The sequence below is a fragment of the Lates calcarifer genome, unplaced genomic scaffold (assembly GCF_001640805.2).
Source record: "Lates calcarifer isolate ASB-BC8 unplaced genomic scaffold, TLL_Latcal_v3 _unitig_1685_quiver_1938, whole genome shotgun sequence".
NCBI lineage: Eukaryota > Metazoa > Chordata > Actinopteri > Centropomidae > Lates > Lates calcarifer.
The window spans coordinates 1-20,366 of NW_026115687.1; the positions used below are offsets into that span (position 1 = coordinate 1).

The 20,366-nt window shown below is 43.2% G+C and overlaps 1 protein-coding gene and 1 pseudogene across 1 annotated transcript; both read left to right on the forward strand.

Annotated features, from left to right (window-relative positions):
• Positions 1-2,949: 2,949 nt before the first annotated feature.
• LOC108890101 (kinesin-like protein KIF26A) lies at positions 2,950-14,168 on the forward strand. Its single transcript, XM_018686893.2, has 6 exons — positions 2,950-3,051; positions 4,105-7,309; positions 8,711-8,901; positions 10,125-10,145; positions 11,133-11,283; positions 13,388-14,168. The coding sequence occupies exons 1-6, from the start codon at positions 2,950-2,952 to the stop codon at positions 13,570-13,572; spliced, it is 3,855 nt and encodes a 1,284-aa protein (XP_018542409.1). The 3' UTR covers positions 13,573-14,168.
• A 4,592-nt stretch (positions 14,169-18,760) lies between these two features.
• Positions 18,761-19,838, forward strand: LOC108890102 (ribonucleoside-diphosphate reductase subunit M2-like; annotated as a pseudogene).
• The last annotated feature ends 528 nt before the right edge of the window (positions 19,839-20,366 follow it).

Consider the following 20,366-nt stretch of genomic DNA (forward strand, 5'->3'; position numbering starts at 1 on the left):
TAGCTCTCCTCTTCCCTTTACTATTCATTTCCAAACACGTAGCCCCTAATTAGCTTCATGTAGAGCTGCAGACGTGCTCAACAAGAACATTAACAAGCGGAGAGGCTATGCTAACGCCACCTCCGCCCACGTCTACCTGTCACAGCACAGACATTTCCACAGTTATCAGTGTTTCATTGCTTCTCTGTCCGTGGCTGGAATAAATCTGCATGGCTAATGAGGCCTGAAGCCTCGGTGTCCTGCAGTGTTTGTAGACCGGAGGGTATAAAACTGTACACTCAGCGCTCTCAGCAGTTTGTAAATGTTGCTGATGCAGGCGCTTGATCTTTCCCACCATCATTTCTCTGACTTAATGAAATGAGCAGGCAGTTAAACATGAGCAGAGAGAGATCAGACTGATACTGATCTTTATCTGAATATTTATCTGAGCTGATCAAAGATGCTCCGTGAAAAAGATGCTGTTGTACGTATCCTCACTGTTCACATACAGTTATATATGTGGTTATTAATATTATGGAGTCATGAATCTGAGAACTTCAGACTCAAAAAATACAAAAAGACTTTCAGTCCTTCCTCTTCTTGACAACAAATATAATGTGAATCCATCTGAAAGCAGTCAGTCAGTTTGCACAAAGACTTTTCTGTCCTAATGAGACATTTGACTCTGGACTCGAAATTGGAACTTGCTGTGGGACTTCTTGACTTGAGGCCTAACTTGGGACTTGTTGGTCCTGACTTGCCACTTGACTCAAGACTGCCTGTTCTGATTTGGGGCTTTGGATTTACTTTGGAATACATGTGTCTTGACTGAAGACTTGTTAATCTTGACTCAGAACTTGACATGGGATCAGAACAACAATGACTTGTCCCACGTCGAGGTCTCAGACTTCTTTCTCTTAGGTCAGATTATTTAATGAACCTCTCTTCCACCGTGTGTTTGTGTATATTTTAAACGGTTCTGTGGTTCTTGTCTCTGCTGCCTCCCTCTGATGTCCTGTGCAGGCTGTAGAACCTGGTCTTCTTTGATACCAGCGCTGTTATTATTTGTTATATTATTAGTTCTTTGCTCCTGCATTGACCCTGTTTGCTCACAGAAATCAGTTAATCCACCGAGCCGAATCACTGCAGGGGATTTGAGCGTGAAGTCTCAGCTCCAGCTCTTACACAGCCCAGACTCCACAGACATTTTTCCACATTTAGGGCCACATTTCCACATCCAGTACAACAGCAGCTGAGGTTCCTGTACTGTATGTTCAAGGTTGGACTGATGCCACAAAGAGCAGAACATGGATAGAGACTGTCTTTTTGGTGCCAGTGAATGTTTGGTGTTTCACTTCATAAATGACTTTAAACCACCAATCAGTTATTTAAAAAGCCATCGATTGATCGTTTGTCTGTAAGCCATTTAATTTATTGACAAATCCTTGAAGCAGCTAACCACCTCAGTACTAATGAGTGGTCAAACATCTCCTCTGTGTTTCTCAGTGTCTGGTCGGAGTCGTCTCCACCTCCTGGATTTGGGGAGCTGTGAGACGGACATCAGCAGGACCAGAGAGGGAGGTGGAGGCCAGTGTCTGTCTCTGTCTGCGCTGGGAAACGTCATCCTCCGCCCTCGCTAATGGGGCAAAGCACGTTCCCTACAGGTAGGAGCTCACACTCTGGGCATTTTAATGAACCCAACAGGGGTCAAAGAGGCCCCGAGGACAGAGAGGAGAGAGGGGGGAGATGTACAGTATGAACCAGGCAGACAGAATTTAATGTATTTTTAATGAGTTTTCACTCTGTCTTAAATGGTTGATTGTACTAATGAAAAAATCACTTTGTAATGCTAATGGACGTATATCCAGTCCTCTGGGTGTTTGTTATTCAGGCCGATTGTTTTGTGAAGCCCTGTCATTTTCAGGTCTGCATTTTGGGATGTTTGACAGGCTCAAGGCCTCACTTTGTCTGCTTTTGACTTTTACACTGAGAACACCAAAGAGCAATATAAAGGCTAAAGGAAAGAACTAATTTATAGTCTGTTTGCCGCTGTTAGTCTGTATGAATTTTGCCTGTAATCTGTTCGAATTTTCCTTTCTTTTCTTTTCTGCCTTCCTTATCTCTGACCTCAGCAGGGATCTGTCTCTCTCCTTTTTCCTCATGTCTGTACATTTAGGAAGTAAACTCATAAAGACCAGGATACACATGAAGTCAGCACTCAGACTGAACCATTTTGAACTCACATGTTTGTGACTCTGTGTCAAATCAAGCCACCCCAGACACTAGGGAGCATAAGGGGCCTTTTAGGTATCTGTGCCTATGAGACTCAGCTCATAATCCATCATGGCCTCTACTACTCTACTCCACAGCTTCTAAATATATTCATGTTACGGTAGCTGATGGAAACACACACTGATGAACATTTTATTTAGACAAATTCCAGAAATATGAAGAGGTTGCTCCAGAGTATGGGAAACATAATTATAGAGAAATCATTGGAAGATGTGATCGTGTTTGGAAAAAGCTCCAGTTTGTGAACTGATGAATAATTTTGGGGGTGAGAAAAAGGCCACATCTCCGTTTTGTTGTTCTGACTAAAGAAACTAGAAAAATCTTAGATTGTATTTAAATTCAGCGTATGATGATTAAAGCTGTACTCTGGGTCTGTTCAAAGGCAGGATTATATGGACACATCTCCACATATCTGACTACAGATCACATGTGGTGTGCAGTTCAAAGTAGGCTTCATTAATGTGAAATGAGAGGTTGTTCTTTATGCCTGTCTCAACTGTTGCATGGTGTAATGAATGGTTTCTGGGATCCTGTGGGGTTTCTCAGGCCTGACGTTCATCTTTGCTCTTTTTTTTTTTTTTTGGCCTAACGAGGGGTTTCTTGATGTATATTTCAGGGACAGCAAGCTCACCATGCTGCTCAGTGAATCCCTGGGCAACATCAACTGTCGAACCACCGATGATTGCCCACATCTCGGACTCCCCAGCAAACTACATGGAGACGCTGACCACAGTGCAACTGGCCTCCCGCATCCACCGCATGAGGAAGAAGAAGTCGAAGGTACTCGCTTTTTACTCAGGTTTTATTTCTCCAGTTCAGTGCAGTTGAGTTGAGAGAAGCCATATATTGATTTGCTAATATTTATCAGCTGAAACAAATTCAGTTTATTTGCCAATTAATTCCAGTATGAATACTGATTGTCATTGAAAATCTCAATGTATTTTGTGACACTTAGTCCAAACAGTATTTAAGTGACTGACTTTCATTTTGTAAAAGGAGATTCCTAATGAGGAAAAAAAACAACCCGGGGAATTAACTGTAACTGAGAGAAAACTGAATTAGACTTTTGTATTGTACATGGTGAGACTTACTGGTTTCCTCCCTACTATGTTTAACTCTCCAAAGATACCATGATATGTCCGGCTGAATGACATTAAATTTAATAAAACAACAGAAAAAATGGTGCCTTCGGTGAAAATATTGAATATTTTCTGCTCAGACAGAAAATGTAGGTCCACATTTTACATTGCTGATAAACACGTTTATAATGTTGAAACTACGTATTTATGAAGATTTAAGAGATTAATCAGTTGTTTATTAAAAAATTTAATTCAAGGGCTCGGAGTGTTTGTCAGATTACTCCGTGGGAGTTACAAGAGATTTGGTCTCTGAATGAAACTGACCTGATTTCCTGAGGCTGGTGATGGTTCAAACAATTCAACTCCATAATGTAAATCTGTATGATCAGGTCAGAGAGTCACATGGTCATAATTCAGTGAGTTTTTTTCTTCCATGATTTGACATATAATCAATATCACGGTCCCTATGGGGCGGGTAGCCTGTGTGGTGAGATGAGATAGGCTTTCACTTTCATTAGGCAACATTGACAGGATGGGTTTGTATTCTGTAGATTGAGAAAGCCACATGGAAACAGGAGTTACAAGCTTATACATCTCAATGACATTAATCTTAATCCTGCCCACAGTGTGCACTCTTAACCTCGGACTGTATTGACAAAGGACACCTCAGAACTGGATTTGCCTTCAGGTTGATTGCTGTGTTGTTCAGGTCTCTTCAATGTGTTAATTATGTTAATTCTTTATCTATTTGCAGTATGGCTCCAGCTCATCTGGAGGGGAGAGTTCCTGTGAAGAAGGCCCGTCCCACCGACCACCACACCTTCGACCCTTCCACCCTCGGACCGTGGCCCTTGACCCGGACACATCCCTGCTGCTCTCCAGTGATCCTGACTACTCCTCCAGCAGCGAACACTCCTGCGACACAGTCATCTACATCGGGCCAGGGGGGACGGCCATCTCGGACCGAGAACTGAGCGACAACGAGGGACCACCCTCCTTTGTTCCTATCATCCCTTCCCTGAATAAAAAGCGTGTCAAAGACACACCTAAGTCTGATGGCGATCACCTTAAGTGCAACACGTTTGCAGAGTTACAGGAGAGGCTAGACTGCATCGACGGCAGTGAGGGCCCAGCCACGTTTGGCACAGAGGGCAAAACAGCACAAGCAGCAGCACTTAGGACTCAGACTGGAGCTACTAAACCCACAGAGGTGACATCTCCACCCAAACCTGATACAAACTCCTCCCAAAGGTTCTTAGGAAGCACACCAACCACATGCACAAATAAACCAGATCAGGAACAACCCAAACTCTTTTCAGCTGGCCTCATGGATACTTCCAAACAGACAAGTGCAGATGGGGAGAAACTTTCAGTCATCCCCTTTCAGCCATGTGTTGTACGACCCAGTGGGACTTGTTACCAGGATACAGACCCCGTAGTGCAAGACAAGGTCTACCTCAAAGGAGGTGTTCCTAAGCCGTCTGCCTCACCATCCTTACCCAGAACATGTAGGGCAGCATCTCAGCCTGTAGAGGTTGTTGGTAGGACTCCCCCTGTAGGTATGAGTCAACAAGCACCAAGGCAAGTCCAACCACCTAGCATGGACAGGGCCGCTCATACAAACAGATGTCCAATGGAGGTCAACAATTTCCGGGCAGCTCTGTTAGGAAGATGCCTTGACAGGGATTTTCTGAGGAATACAGTTACTCTGCAGCAGCCTGTGGAGCTGAACGGGGAGGATGAGCTTGTGTTCACAGTTGTAGAGGAGCTTCCTCATGGTCTTGTCCCAGACAACGGCCGCCCCCCCAACCTCCTCAGCTTCAACAGTGACTGCTCTCCACAGGCCTTAGCCTCTGGCTCTCGCCCTGTAAGCATCATCAGCAGTATTAATGATGAGTACGACGCTTACACATCTCAACAAGAAGCTGGACCTTGGCCTGATGTTGGCACTGACTGTCAGGGAATGTTGTTTTCCCAGCGTGGAAACAAGCAGTCATCCGTTGGTTCATGGCCAAGTGAAGTGAGTTCTGATTCAGCAGAAAGTGAGGGCACTCACCCAACGAGCAGGCTTCACCTGAGGGACAAAAATATGGCAACAGAGAATGCATCCACACTGACCTCACCGAGTATGTTTCATAAACAGCAATTTTTTCAGCATGGCATCAAGAGCTCCCTGAATGACAGTGGAGTCTGTTTCTCAGAGCTGGAGAGTGACCCTGCTACTCCAAACAAACCCTCTTTTACCAAGTGCCCTCCCTCCCCTGACTCAACCAAAGTCTCTCTCAAAGGCTCTCTCAAGGTGAGAGCCAACACTCTGAACAATTCACTGTCCACCCAGATTCCCCATCACACCTCCCATCCCAGTCTTCCCAGGAAAACAAAGCCTACCTCATCTGCAGGTGTGGGCTGCAGCAGACAGGAAGGCAGAAATGATGATGTTTTGCTTCAGGGAAGCGGTCACTTTGATCCCAGAGAGGTTGAGTTTCTCTCTTCATGTAAGCCATCAAGAAGTGGCATGAGCAGTGCTTCCTCCAAGAGGCCCGGAGGGAACAGTAACAGTGTACCTCGGCCACCAAAGGGACAAGTGTCGTCTTCAGCTCAGAGGGTTGTGGATGGTTGTGAAAAGTCCAGCAGCAGGAGAGGAGATACTCTCATCAAGCTGCCACGACTCACCCGAGGTGCAACAACTCTAGGAACTGTTTCTATCCCCCAGAGTTCAGAACCCAGATGGGGTCATGAGACCACTTCAATGACAGGTACTCTGAGGTTTGCTTCTTTGGGAAAAAAGTCAAATGGGCAGAAAGGTAACATGATCTCCAAGTCTGGATCTGGAAACATCTCTCCTCCTGCTCCACTAGTCAAACAGTCAAGCCAAGAACAAAAGACAAGGACTGCACTATCTCCAAGTGCCTTAAAAACAAACAGTGACACTGGAAAGTCCTCATTCCCTAAAACACCAACCTCAGAGGAGGAATTCAACGTCAGGGTCCAAGCAGATTCGTTCAGCCACAGGACATCTAGTTTAAAAACTGAACATGGCTCTGCCAGAACATCTTCAAGCTTGAAGACACGAGGTGCCAAAGTAGATTCTTCAAGGCACTACGGGAGCCTGATGTCTCTGGAGAGATCTGACAATCAAGCCTTCGCTGGGTCCAAGCCTGAACTGTTCAGGGAGATCAGTGGTGCTACTTTAGGGAGTAACAGCAGATCCAACAGATCAGTGCCAAGACTTGGGGTTCCAGCCTCTACCTCCACTTCTGCTTCTTCCTCTCAAATTTCTCCAGGTGTCTTCGCAACTACAAGCAAACTGGGGCAGGTCCGAGGCAGCAGCAACATGCGAGCAGCAGTTTCTGGTGGGTCAAAGGTTCGAATGTTGTCTACCAGCATTTCCAAGAGCATGAGCTCTTCCCCAAAACCTCCTGATAACACAGCTGGACGCAATGCCAGCTTGCCTCTAACTGGTAAATCCCCTGTTCGGTCTGGGACGGGTGCCAAGACGGGAAGAGGCACCATCATGGGCACAAAACAGGCTATCAGCAGGGCAGCTAACAGCAGGGTTAGTGAGCTAGCTGCCGGGAGCCCAAGGAAACAGTTCAGCAGAGGGGCTGGACTGACAGGAAGTGATGGTACTGACAGCGGGACGAGTAGTGTCAGTGGTTCACCAGTCAACACACCAATACCATCACCTTACAGCAAGATCACTGCACCTCGGAGGCCACAGCGCTACAGCAGTGGACACGGTAGCGACAACAGCAGCATCCTCAGCGGGGAACTGCCCCCCGCTATGGGCCGCACCGCCCTGTTTTACCACAGCGGGGGCAGCAGTGGCTATGAGAGTATGATCCGAGACAGCGAGACCACTGGTAGCACTTCTTCAGCACATGACTCCATGAGTGAGAGTGGAGCGTCCTCATCCAACAGGAGCAGAGTTTCTAAATCGCCCAAGAAGAGAGGAAATGGTGAGTCCATGTCACAGAGACAGAATGATTCGTGTGGATGTAGCCTGAGACATTTGGATTGTGTTTGTCGTGAGAGCACATTAGCATCATTAGTATTGTTTTCTTTGACGGATTAAAGCTTGTATTTTTACGGGAATTAAAGGTCATGAACTGTGAATGAACAAAAAGCAGCAGCTCACGTAGAGGAATGTAAAAGTGAATACTAAAAAGGCAAGGCAGTGTTACTTTTTATCTTAACCAATTATTATTGAAATGAGGTTTTATGTCATCAAAGTTAACGGCAAAAGTTTATTGCCCAAATTTGACATTCAACAACTATTTCTCAATGTACTGATTCAGAAAAGGAAAGAGCCATAAAACTCGTCTCTTCTGGAAGAAATTAGCATATTTATGGATTTTCACAAAATGTGCTTCCATCCATCAGGGAGCGTGATGATGGGATGAAAGCGGCTGTTCTATATAATATTTTCATGAATGCTGAGCACACTGAAGAGAACAGGTATTATTGCTGTGGGAGCATCTATCAAAGCCTGCTCTCCTCAATGATACCTCACCGCATGAATTTATCTCTCAGCTCGGCATTATCGTAAAAAAAATCTACATCCATGCACATTATGTGGGACGATGTTGTAGTGTATTCTACCTTCCAGCAGCTGATTGTGATTCATGGCAGCAGCGACGCACAGGTCAGGCAGCCTGATGCATATGGAACCAGCACTCGTGTGATCTTCCTGCCATCAGTCTGTGGATCTTGGCTCGTTTCTGCCTCATGAATATTTCATGAAGCCGCGGCAATTCCCGGTGTACATATCCAACTCCAATTATCACCCACACACCCTCCCTCCCCATCCACTGCACATCACTCCAAAGCATACACACCCACACAAACTCCTCCTCAATCTGTCGCTGGTTCTCAGTCCTCACTTAGAGACCCAGAATGTTTTTAATAATCAGTAATGGGTTTTTGTTTGTGGTGCACACTGTTGCTTTTGGTTTTACTCTGCAGTTATCATGATCATAAAATTAACTTGTACAGCAGCTACCTGACAGCCATGTGTACAGAGTCATTAAAAATAAGACTGAGGTCTTCAGGTTGATGGGACTGGTGTTAAAACCTCATCGGTATTGCAAATGGTTGTTGACAGAGAACAGAGGTACTGGTAGGATGAAACTGACTGAGAAGATGAGGCTAATCAAAGATAATGAGTTGGGTTTTCATACCAACAATCTTTATCAATACAATGTTATTTTAGAGATCTGTTTGCCTCTGAACAAAACAAATCACTTTCTATTGTTGTCTAATTTAGCCTGTGAGTATTGAGTATTTGTTTCAGTCTAATTCTGTCAGGCAGGAAATGTTAATCAGAATGGACTATTAGACTTTCTTTTTCCTTCCGTCAGGTTTCCTGAGGCGGCGTCTGATCCCAGCTCCCCTGCCTGACACCTCCTCTCTGGGCAGGAAGGTGGGGGGTCAGTGGGTGGACCTGCCCCCACTGGGCGGCACCCTGAAGGAGCCCTTTGAGATAAAGGTGTATGAGATCGACGACGTGGAGCGCTTGCAGAGGAGGAGGGAGGTGGTGACAGGGACAGAGGTGAGGCAGACTCCATCTGCTCAGGAGAATGTTAAATGTATGATAACTCGTCAGTATTAACTCTCAGCTTCAGGCAGGAACCACTCATTCAAACACATTTGTTCTGAACGTAGAAATGATCTGAGAGAATTTGTGTCTTCACCAGAAATTGTCTCTCAGGTAGAAGTGACCTGTCATTAAGAGCTGTGTGCAGATAGTTTCCTTAGTTTAATTTTAATAACAACACAGCAGAAGAAGCCCAGTCGATGGAACACAGACGTACTGTTTTACACAGAGAAAAAGCTTTTGTTATATTTTCTCTTTAATATGATTACTAACATGGCTAAATATGTAACAAAGCTGATTTGATTTTTCAGAGTTTTGTTCCTGGTCACAGTAGTTAAAGCAAAAATTATAGAATTATTTAACCTTAAACTCTGAGCTTCAGACTGGCTGCGATGGTTCAGTGTAACAGAGAGAATGGAGCCTCTGTCTGAACACCTGCTGTTTCTCTGTGTAACTGTGGTTCTTCAGGTTCGATCTCCCTCTAACTGAGTGATAGTCAGCAGATCAAACTGCTGGAATCAGACCCAGAGAGTTCAGAGTAACACTGAACTGTAGATCAGTTAAAAAAGACTTAAAATGGTATAAAACTGGACTGTACTTATATAGTGCTTTTCTAGTCATATTGACCACTCAAAAGCACTTCACACTACAGGTCACATTCACACACAGTTTTGGGGTTCAGTATCCTGCCCAAGGATACTTCAGCACAGGGATCAAACCACCGACCTTCCGATTGGTGGGCGACCGCTCTACCTCCTGATCCACAGGCATTAAAAACCAGTGTTCATCTCTTATATCCAGCCAGGATAGTCAGTCAGTTATCTTCAGTCCAGCCTCAGGTCAGACATGTTGCTAACTGACTTTATCTGTGAGTCAATTACAGTTTAGTCTTGATTGGTTTAGATGTGAGTGATGGCTGGAGGAGGGGGTGCTGCGGTGAATGAAGGCCGGCCTCGGCTGGTTGGTCTTTACGGCCGTCACCTCTCTCTGTGTTAACAGGTCATTAACCTTCAGCAGCAGAGCGGTGAATAGTGTGTCGAGGGAGGGAAAGACATTAATTCAGCTGGAAGCAGCTCTGATTTATTTTCAATTAGACGAAGATGATCTGCAGTTCATCTTACAGAGTTACAGAGTGAGATAAAGAGTTTTCTCTTTGTGTTTCTGTCTTCTCTCTGCAGCCGTTCCATGATGTAGAAAAGGTGAGTTCTGATCATTACACTGTGAAACGTGTTTCACCCTCCCTGTAGAGTCTGTTACTGAGTCTCATTAAGGTTTCTATCTGCAGTTTTCCATCAAGAGAAGTTTGCATTTCAACCCATTTTAAGACTCTTCCCCTAAAAAAAAGGACTTTGGTAAATCAGATACTTAAAGTCATAATCTGATAATTGAAACATCTCTCAAGCTAATGTTTTCACCAGCAGTTGTTGGACCGAGTGACAAACATGACGGTCTTCAGGCTCCACCTTCACAGCTCCACCTAAGCTATTTCCTGCTCCTCTGACTTGTCAATCTGGTCTGACCACGTCCCTAAAACCTCATGGAGTCTAGCTGCCAAATATGAACCAGAGCTGGATCTCATTTACTTTTCTGCTGCACTGACACTTTGGACATATTTTATGCAGATTTAACTGTTAAAGACAAGTCTCTAAAATATCATAGGAAGTGCACCCAGACTAAATGGATCAGTTGATTTCTGTCTATAAAAAAACCCTTTAACCTCAGCGCCGTACAGTGTCATTGTCTTTAAATAAAAATAACCCCGGCAGTAGAGTCATTAAAGTCTGTTACAGGTCCTGACTCTGTGGGGACGTCTTCCTTTAAATTTTCCTCCAACACTCGTAATTAAGTGAAGCTGAGAGGCCGACACTGATCCACCTCTCCATCACCTGTTCGTTCTCAGCTGTCTTTAATCCTCCACTCAGCGTTTGTCCAGCAGATTAAATCTACAGACAGCAGATTAGCGCCCATGCTAATTTTATCTCTGACTGACTCCTAATTAAATTCAGCAGTGGACACAGATTGAAGTCTCAGAGCAGGTTAGTGGCCCCTCGTTCCACTTGTGGTAATCCCCCCCCCCGTATAAACTGCCCCACACACTGTTAGTCATATCACAGAGGCTCTGCTGGGAAACAGCAGAAGGTTTGTGGTAGATCTGACTCAGTGTTTGGGATCTGTCTGATCCTCAGGGTCTGCTCTACTTTAACGCCCGTCTGAGGATGCTGGAGAAGCGGCAGCAGCAGATCAGAGAGCTGAAGAGCAAACACGAGAGGCTGAAGGTGGAGCTGGAGGAGGCCAAGAACCGGCTGATGCTCCACCCCAACAAATGGAGCGGAGAGTGTGAGTACAGACTCTGATCATCAAACATCCTCAGACCAGGAACACCACACAAAACAAGAATATCAATGTACAGAATCATTTCTCTTTTTCAGTAACGAGGGTCTAAGAATGGACGGAGCTGTTTGTTGGACAGATCATTAAGTCTTTCAGCACCAACATGTGATTTTCAGCTGAATAAATAAAGTAGATTTAACCTCTTCACTGACCAAGCTCAAACAACTGACAGGAAATGTATGTAACCTGCTTTTTTTGTGTGTATTAAACGATTTCAGTTTTGGAGGGTTGAACACATTTTAGGAGGATCATCACTGACACTTCCAGTTTAGATGAATAAACTGTTGGTCTGATGGTCTAACTGCTGGTGTTCATTGACCAGTCAGACCTTGTCAGACTGATGAACTCAGAGATCATTCAGTGTGTTTGCATCCCTGTCAGTCCAGACAGTGTATCAGTCTCATTCAGCTGCTTGTCTGCTGTTTTAGAGTCTTGGTGATGACACAGAGCCACTTAATGAGCTACTGCAGCTGGAGAGCTAACCGCTAACATGCTAGCATCAGTAACAACATTCTACTGGAGTGTCTATAAAACTGGAAGGTGACAGACAGTTCCTCTGTTCTGGATCTCCATCCACTCAGAGCTCAGCTCTGTCAGGACAGTTTGTTGTTGGTTAAATGAAACTTAGATTTCATGATTTCAGTCAGCTGATTGAGGCAGTCTTAGTGGAATGAACAGATTTTGAATTATTCTAAGTTTAAATGCCACTGTTACCACAGACACAGACCTGGTCAGTGGGAGGAGAGAGAGTTGTTTGAACAAATAGATTTGTGTCTTGAATGTTTGTTGGCTGCACTGATATAAGGTTTGTGATCTGTCTGCTCAGAGATCAGTTCTCTCTGCAGCTTCCTCCTCCCTCTTTCATAACACAGAACAAAAGGCAAATGAGTGCATTGAGCAGCTCCTGACCCCAAACACACAAAGTGGACAAACAGAGTGTGTTTCCAGCTGAGTGCTGCCGGCGGCCTCGAGCCTCGCCAGTTAAAACCTCATCCTCCACAGCTCAACTCTCTCCATTATGCTTCTATTTCTGGATCCTGTTAACAAAGAGGAAACAGCTCGCGGTGCTCCAGGGACAAGAGCCAGGGTGTTTGTTTGGAGAGGAGACTGTTGGAGCAAACTGCAAAGACAAACAGCCCAGAGGGAAAAAGGGATTATATTTACATCTTTGTATTATTTCTCTGTCAGAGGGACAAACTCTCAGGTCACCTCCAAGAAAAGCTTCCGATTCTTTTCATAAGAAACACTTGACTCTGCAGAAAGGAGATGAAGTGAAGAGTCTGAGTTCATCCTGAGATCAATAAGACATTATCTGCTCTCAGAGTCAGGCCGTTTTTTTGATTGGCCACAGGAGGAGGCTCGTACATCACCCTCCACTTCCATCATGTGACGATGAGGATACAGAGAGTCTTGGCCGGCCTCCGTCTGTTTATCCCAACACGCCCTGAACCAGTCATCATATACTGTCAAAACAGTGTCAACACACACACAGTCTGGTTTCCATCACTTATGAGGACATTACACTGACTTACATGAAGGTCCTGGAGACTGACCCAAACCTAAAACCAGATCTTTGCACTCAACCGCTGCAGTCTGTGTCAGACATCCCTTTTAACAAACGTCCACTAGATTAACAGCAGAACTTCATTCAGATTTTTTTTTTATCCATATCACAGTGATCCAGTGAGAGTTGTCTGTACATCCATGGATACACTGGAACTGAGGGGTCATCTCTGCTCTCCTCTGTCCATTCATTTACTGTACAACTGACAGGCCAACAGCTGGCGCTCCCTCTAAAAACCTGTAAAGAAATAGAGAAACATGTAAAATGTCTACATTTAAAATGTTAACTAACCTTTAACTTATAATGAAGTATTTAAACTCTGTGGTGTTAGTACTTTTGCACAAGTAAAGGATCTAAATACTTTTTCCACCTTTGGCCATTCCTAGATTTGTTTGTTTGGTACAGTCAGATTTCTCTAGATGTAGTAGATGATCTCTGGTTTGATCCACTGTAACTCTAACCCATCTGTCTGTGTCCTCCTTCCAGTTGATGTGGACCAGGACCTGGACCGGGAGTCCCAGGAGTACCTGGAGGCTCTGGCTCAAGCCACGGCAGAGCTGGAGTACTGCGTCAACCTCTGCAAGTCCCGCGTCATGATGGAGACCTGCTTCGACATCGCTGTGACGACAGCTGCTGCTGCAAAGGGAGGTCAGCAGGAGGTGGAGGTGTAAGAGGAGAGTCCAGCGTAGATGCATGAAGAACTGGATACTGCCCCTGTGGCCACTCATGGTACTGCAACTAAACAATCTCCTGCAGCCCAAAAAGCATTTTCTCCACAGAACTCCATCATTAAACAGACATCAGTTATTACTCAGTGTAAATATAACTAACATCACTGTGCTCCTCAGTAATTTAACCCTTCATTCTGGACATTTTAACACTGGTGTAACAGGCATGACCATTCAGCAGGACAAAGACAAAAGCCTCATCAGGGGGGCGCTGTGTGTGTGTTTTCTCTGAAATGAATGGGCGCCATGTTAAAGTGTGGTATCCAGTTCTTCCAATACGTCCATGGTGAAGAAAGAAAGGATGAGACAAGAGAGAGTTTCTGAAACCTGATGAATGGGATGATTTACTCATCTTTCAAGATGCCAGAGAAAACACTGACTTCGACCATAACAGAGGACAAAACAGCTTCATTCATTCATTCATTCATCCAAAGTGAAACCTCTGAAGAGTCCACCTGGACAGAAAGAAAACTCTGAGCTGCAGAGTCAGAGGAGAATAACGAACAAATGTAAAACTAAGATTAAGAGAACCTGATGGAAAACCACACTTTTGGATGTTTGTTCTCTCCGTAGATGATGTATTAGAGCAGACAAACTACTGGTCCTGGATCAGATTAATGAAGATAAACAGATCTCAAAATAGATGAAAGCTCTGGAAGTGCCTTTCTATTTATTATCTAATTTAATTTATAAATATTATTTCCCTTATTTATGATGTTTTTATATTTATCATATCTGTTTTTTTATGGGTGCTGATTTAAAAAACAACTTTTTATTCGTTATGCAACGAGATGATATGATATTGGACTAGACGGTGAGTTTATATTGACAAGAAACGGAAAAACAACAGGAGAGAAGAGCTTTGGTTATTATCACAAACCTCAGGCTTTGCCTTCATCTCACTGGATTATTTGAGAGTTGCCTTTGAGAGTTTCTCTAATTTCTTTCAGATTTTGATGTCTACATGTTTCTGCTGGTTGTCCGGTTTTATTATCATATGCAGGAAAGTCATCTACAGGAAGGCTATAAATCACACTTCTTCTCCAAGTCATAATTCAATCACATCTGAACTGACAATATGAAACACATATTATTTAGATTCAGTGTGACTCACACTTCCAGAGATGTCATTGTCTAATTGTTCATAAATCCACTCAGAAATAAGAGAAAAAAGATGTCCCTCATAGCTGCAGAACATTCAAAATCCTCCTGTTTTAACTTTTCTTCAGTATCACAGTAATCCAGTGATAGTTGTCTGACAACAAGAGATGGTCACAGCAGATTCAGCTGCTGTTAATGGAGACTGTGACAAAATGTAAAGAAGACAGGGGCTGTTGTGGGGAAGCAGTTGTTTCAGTTTTGTCTGAGGGGTTCCCACATGTCAAACCTCAGCATTAGAGGATCCAGTTTTCCCTGAAATGCCTGAATGGTACACTAACTAAAACCAGATGTTGATTGTTGTGTGATTTACTGGAGTAGATATGAAAAGAAAGAGATTCGCTTCAGTCAGTGCAAACTGAATATTTCCAAATATGAAAAACTCCCCTACAATTAATGAGTTCCTTATTCAATCATTGTTTTTACCTTTGAGACATTTCCCTTGATGATTACTTTGCAGTTGTAAAACGAAGCTGCAGTTGTCATGAAAACACATGAACACAAAAGTCATAAATGTAAAAACAATGTAGAAGAACAAGCTGGAGTCAAACTGGCATGATTCATTTATGGTTGAAATTGCTTGCTGTGTTTCTTCATTTTTTTTACTCCTTCACCTTCAGAAAGCTGTTCTCCTCATCCTGACCTCGTCCTTCAAATTAAAACACTCAGGCTCTTCTTAAAGTTGCTGCATGAAAAGTTTGGTTCTTCTGTCTTAAAATTAGTGACATTCTGCAATTAGTCTTTGTTGTTTCTGTTTCTGAGGTTGTGTTTGTCATAGAAGAAGAGGAAAAGGAGTTTTGCCAAACACATTTTTTAAAGTGATGTTGTTCTGCTGATGTGAGACCTTTAGTAAAATATTCAGACTTTTTAAATTTGTTTTTGTACTGTACAGTTTTCTAATAATTTGTAAAGAGAAGAGTGTGGAGAAGGTTGGGAATGTACAGGATGAGTGGATCACCTCGTGTCGTTCATGTTAATAAAGATAAGAGACTTTTTGGTTAAATTACACACTGAGAATATTTTATTTAAAATATCCTTTCATCCATCTCTTCAGCTCGTCCAGGGTCAGGTTGTGGTGGCAGCAGGTTAAACAGAGTATTCCTCTCCCCAACGTTTTTCAGTTCCTCCTGGCGGATCTCAAGGCATTCCCAGGCCAGATGGGATATGTAATCCCTTCAGGGAGGTCCGGGTCTACCCTGAGGTGACCTCCCAGTTGGACATGCCAGAAATACCCAACCCACAGCTTGTAAACCATAGGTGAAAGGGGGTTTGAGGGTTAAGACTTTGGTATTTAGTTGTGATGGTTGAGGTTAGGGTAAGAGGCTAGGCGATGTATGATGCCAATGAGTGTACCCACAAAGACACAAGTACAAAAGTGTGTGTGTGTCTGTAAACACTTATTTTAGCTCAAAAAGCAAGAAAATTTGATGTGGAGTTTATTCTGTTCTCTGCTCCTGTTGGTTAAATGTGCTGAACCTTGATGAAGTTGTTTTTCCATCCCAGCTGATATTTGTCTGTTTTATTCATCCCATCTGTCAGTTACATGTCATCAGAAGTGTGACATTTCAGTTCCCTCTCATCTGATTTCAGAGCTCACTGGCAGCAGCGGTCGCTCTGTCAAAGACGTCCGATCCTGAATCCTCCACAGTCGCCTCTGTCAGGAGATAAACTGGTATTTGAGTCTGTAAATGTCAAAAGCGTAGAGACCGTCTGCTGATTTAATCCACTCAGGAAACAGACTAGGAATAGACCAGTCCTGAAGATAAAAAGTTTCACCCCAAAACCAAAGAAGAAATCCAACCGTGGAAGAAAATAACATCTGATATCAGACTGTGGGAGGACAGAGGAGACGTCTGGTTGCCAATGACTGACAGCACAACATCACTTCAAACAGTAAAAACCTCTTTAAAGGATCATTCTGCCGGTTTGAGCTCATAAATTCAGTTCATATCAGAGTCAGGCTGATCATTTTCAGAAGCTATTAGAATGGATTTTTACTTTAACTGAATTAGTTTCAATTATTTGTCTTAGTTTTCATCTGACTGAAAACACAACCAGATACAAATCCAGCTGGAAAAGAGGTTATAAAGTATGTACAGCTCAGATGGCACTGGGGTTTTGGATGTGTAGCTACACAAAGTCTGGTTTGAGCTGAATTTAAAAGCCTATATTGTAAACATATTGTAGGAATGTTTCACTGACAATAATCATGAAATTAACAATGACAGTGACAAAAATATTGGTCGTATTGGTCACCGTGGGAACAAGAAAACCAAACCACAGCAGGTAGAACATGACTGAATATCATTCTGAAGAAATGCACCATACTGTGAGCGCGCCTCGTGATCTTCTGCTCCTGTCTGTTAGCAGTGACCCTTGGTGCTGAGGTTCGGAGTTTGAGCTGAGAAGACAGGTGTGTTACCGGCTCTCATCACAGAGGCAGCAGCAGCAGGGAGGGTGGTGGGACTCACCACAGCAACAGTTACCATGGAGACCAAATGACTGAAGGAGGGATGCTCAGAACCAACATGGCAACCTGTTGGATAGAGGTGTGTGTGGTCTTGTGCATCTATCTTTGTGGAGATGGTTTGGGATGTTTTGAGAAAGTGAAGACGTTTATGACCACTGATTGGTGCTCTGTAGAACCATATAGAGCCAAGCTGGTAATTAGTTTGGAGATTAGTTTTTGATAGAAATGCCAGATAGAACCTCATAGTTCTAATCCCAGGTGATTCCAGTATTATTGTTGGATGGGTTGTGTAACTTAGTCAATACACCAGCACTCAGACATTAGGAACACATAAGATAAGATAATCCTTTATTAGTCCCACAATGGGGAAATTTACAAACATACATGAAGACACATTTGCAAACAATATTGGCCTCATAATAGTCCTGTGTTCAGAATTCATGAGCCTACCATGTTTTTTTTCATCTGAGAAAATAGCATTTTAGACTGAGTTACAGCAGAGTAACTTGTTCAGATGAAGATGTGTTTATAGTCTAATAATATTCTGTTTTCCCTCCCACTTTATTTCCTGTTTTCACCTTTCAGACAGAAATGCCGCCGTGTTTCTCCTGGAGGTTGTCCATCATTACATGAGGGGGGCCTCTAGATGCCATGGCAACCAGAATGAAATGTTTTTTTTATTGACTCATTTGTGAGTAAATTAGCTGTCGTTCAGGAGGAGGTGGAAACAATCTGTCCTCCTCTTCACTCTGATCACTCTTAATTAGTGTCTGTCACCTGACCTGCTCACCGTGGAAACACTCGCCGTTAGTTATCTGTCGGCTGTTACCTCAACTCACTCATTGATCTGTAAACTGACAGAAACAGACATTCTCTCTCCATGTTTGAATAATAAATCTGTTTATTTACTCTCAGACAGAGGCTGAAATTCCTTTATCAATGCACTGACATATTTGTAAAACTTCCCACCCCCTACCACAGGACAAGACAAGAAACCCTCAACATAAAGTCGTTTCTCTCTCTGTGTAAAGCAACTCTGCAGCTGCTTTACATATATCGTGATCTTTTTGCATCTCTTTTTGGTTGTTGGTCTTGTTTATTTGTCTCTTTGAGGTCGGTGGTTTTCCATCTTTTTATGGTCTTGTTGTTTTCTCTGTATTCAATGTGTATCTCTGTTGTCATTATACTGTGTCTACAGGTTTTATTGATCAGTGATTATTGGTGATTTTAATATTTTTATGAAGAGTTTAAAGATTCTCATCAATCGACATTTTCTGACAAATAACAATTGATTAAATAACTCAGATCAATAAACTGATTCAGTTTATAATGATATAAAACCACAGACAGTTTGATTTATTTGTATATTTTAATTGTTTCAGCTTTAATTTAAACGTGACCAATAAAAACATATTAAATCAAACCAGTTATAGAACGTGCAGCAGTGTTTGTTTGTTGTTTGTTTGTTGACATTGTTGTTTGTTGTTTTTCAGCCCCAAACCCATGAAGAAGAGCAGCAGCGGTGAGGAAGAGGAGCCTCTGCTGCAGGACAACCCTCGTCGCTTTGTCATCTTCCCCATCTTCCCCATCCAGTACCACGACATCTGGCAGATGTACAAGAAAACCGAGGCCTCGTTCTGGACCGCAGAGGAGGTACACGTCACCACCGCCGCCACGGCGCTCAGAAATCCGGCAGCACTGAAGTGTTCCTGTGACCCTGATGTGGTCAGGTGACGTTAATGTGTTGTGTTTGTTCAGGTGGACCTGTCGAAGGACCTGCAGCACTGAGAGTCTCTGAAGGACGAGGAGAGGTACTTCATCTCTCACATGTTGGTGTTCTTCACCGCCAGCGACAGCATCATCAACGAGAACCTGGTGAGGACGACGACCTGAAACCCGATTATTATTAAACCGTTATCGGTTCCTGTTTCCTCATGTTGGTGTTTTCACTCTGACCACCAGGTGGAGCGCTTCACCCAGGAAGTGCAGGTGACTGAGGCCAGGTGTTTCTATGGCTTCCAGATCACCATGGAGAACATCCACTCGGAGATGTACAGCCTCCTCATCGACACCTACATAAAGGAGCCCAAAGAGAGGTGAGCCCCGATACTCTTACTGGTCTGTACTGGACTCTGCTGGTCTGTAATGTTGTCTGATGGTGCGTTCACTGACCTACAGAGAATACCTGTTCAATGTCCGTATCTGTTATTGATCTTCCTCCAGGAGAGCATGTGGTGGCCTTTGCTGCCGTGGAGGGAATCATCTTCTCTGGTTCGTTCGCTGCGATCTTCTGGCTAAAGAAGCGAGGCCTGATGCCCGGCCTGATGCCTGGCTTGATGCCCAGCCTGACCTTCTCCAATGAACTCATCAGCAGAGACGAGGTGAGGCCGCTGCTCTGAGTGACCTTTGACCCTCTCAGGGTTTTTGGATTAGACAGTTCATATAAACTGTGTTTGCTGCTTTCAGCGTCTGCACTGTGACTTCGCCTGTCTGATGTTCAAACATCTGGTGAACAAGCCGTCGACAACCATCACCAAGATCATCAAGAACGCCGTCGTCATTGAACATCTTAAGTTTGAGAGTAATTTACACTATTCAATAGAATTTGCAGTGATTTTTTAAAGTTATTTTTAAATTTATAAGTAATATGTAATGTTACAGTATAGTAAGGGTTCAAAACTGTAAATAAAAATGTTATAGTATAGCATGTGGCCAAAAATGTCATAGTATAGTAAAGCTTCAAAAAATGGTCAAAAAATAGTACAGCATCAAAAGTGCTTAAAAAAAGAAAAAAGTAATAATATAGTAAGGCGTCAAAAGGGTCAAAAAAAAATGTCCACAGTATAGTAAGTTCTCAAAAACCATCCAAAAAATGTCATAGTATAGTAAGGTGTCAAAAAAAAAACATCAAAAATGTCATTGTATACTAAGGCATCAAAAATGGTCAAAAAATGTCATAGTATAGTAAGGTGCCAAAAACTATCAAAAAATGTCATAGTATAGTGAGGTGTCAAAAAATTTCATAGTGTAGTAAGGTGTCAAAAACCATCAAAAAATGTCATAGTATAGTGAGGTGTCAAAAACCATCAAAAAATGTCATAGTATAGTG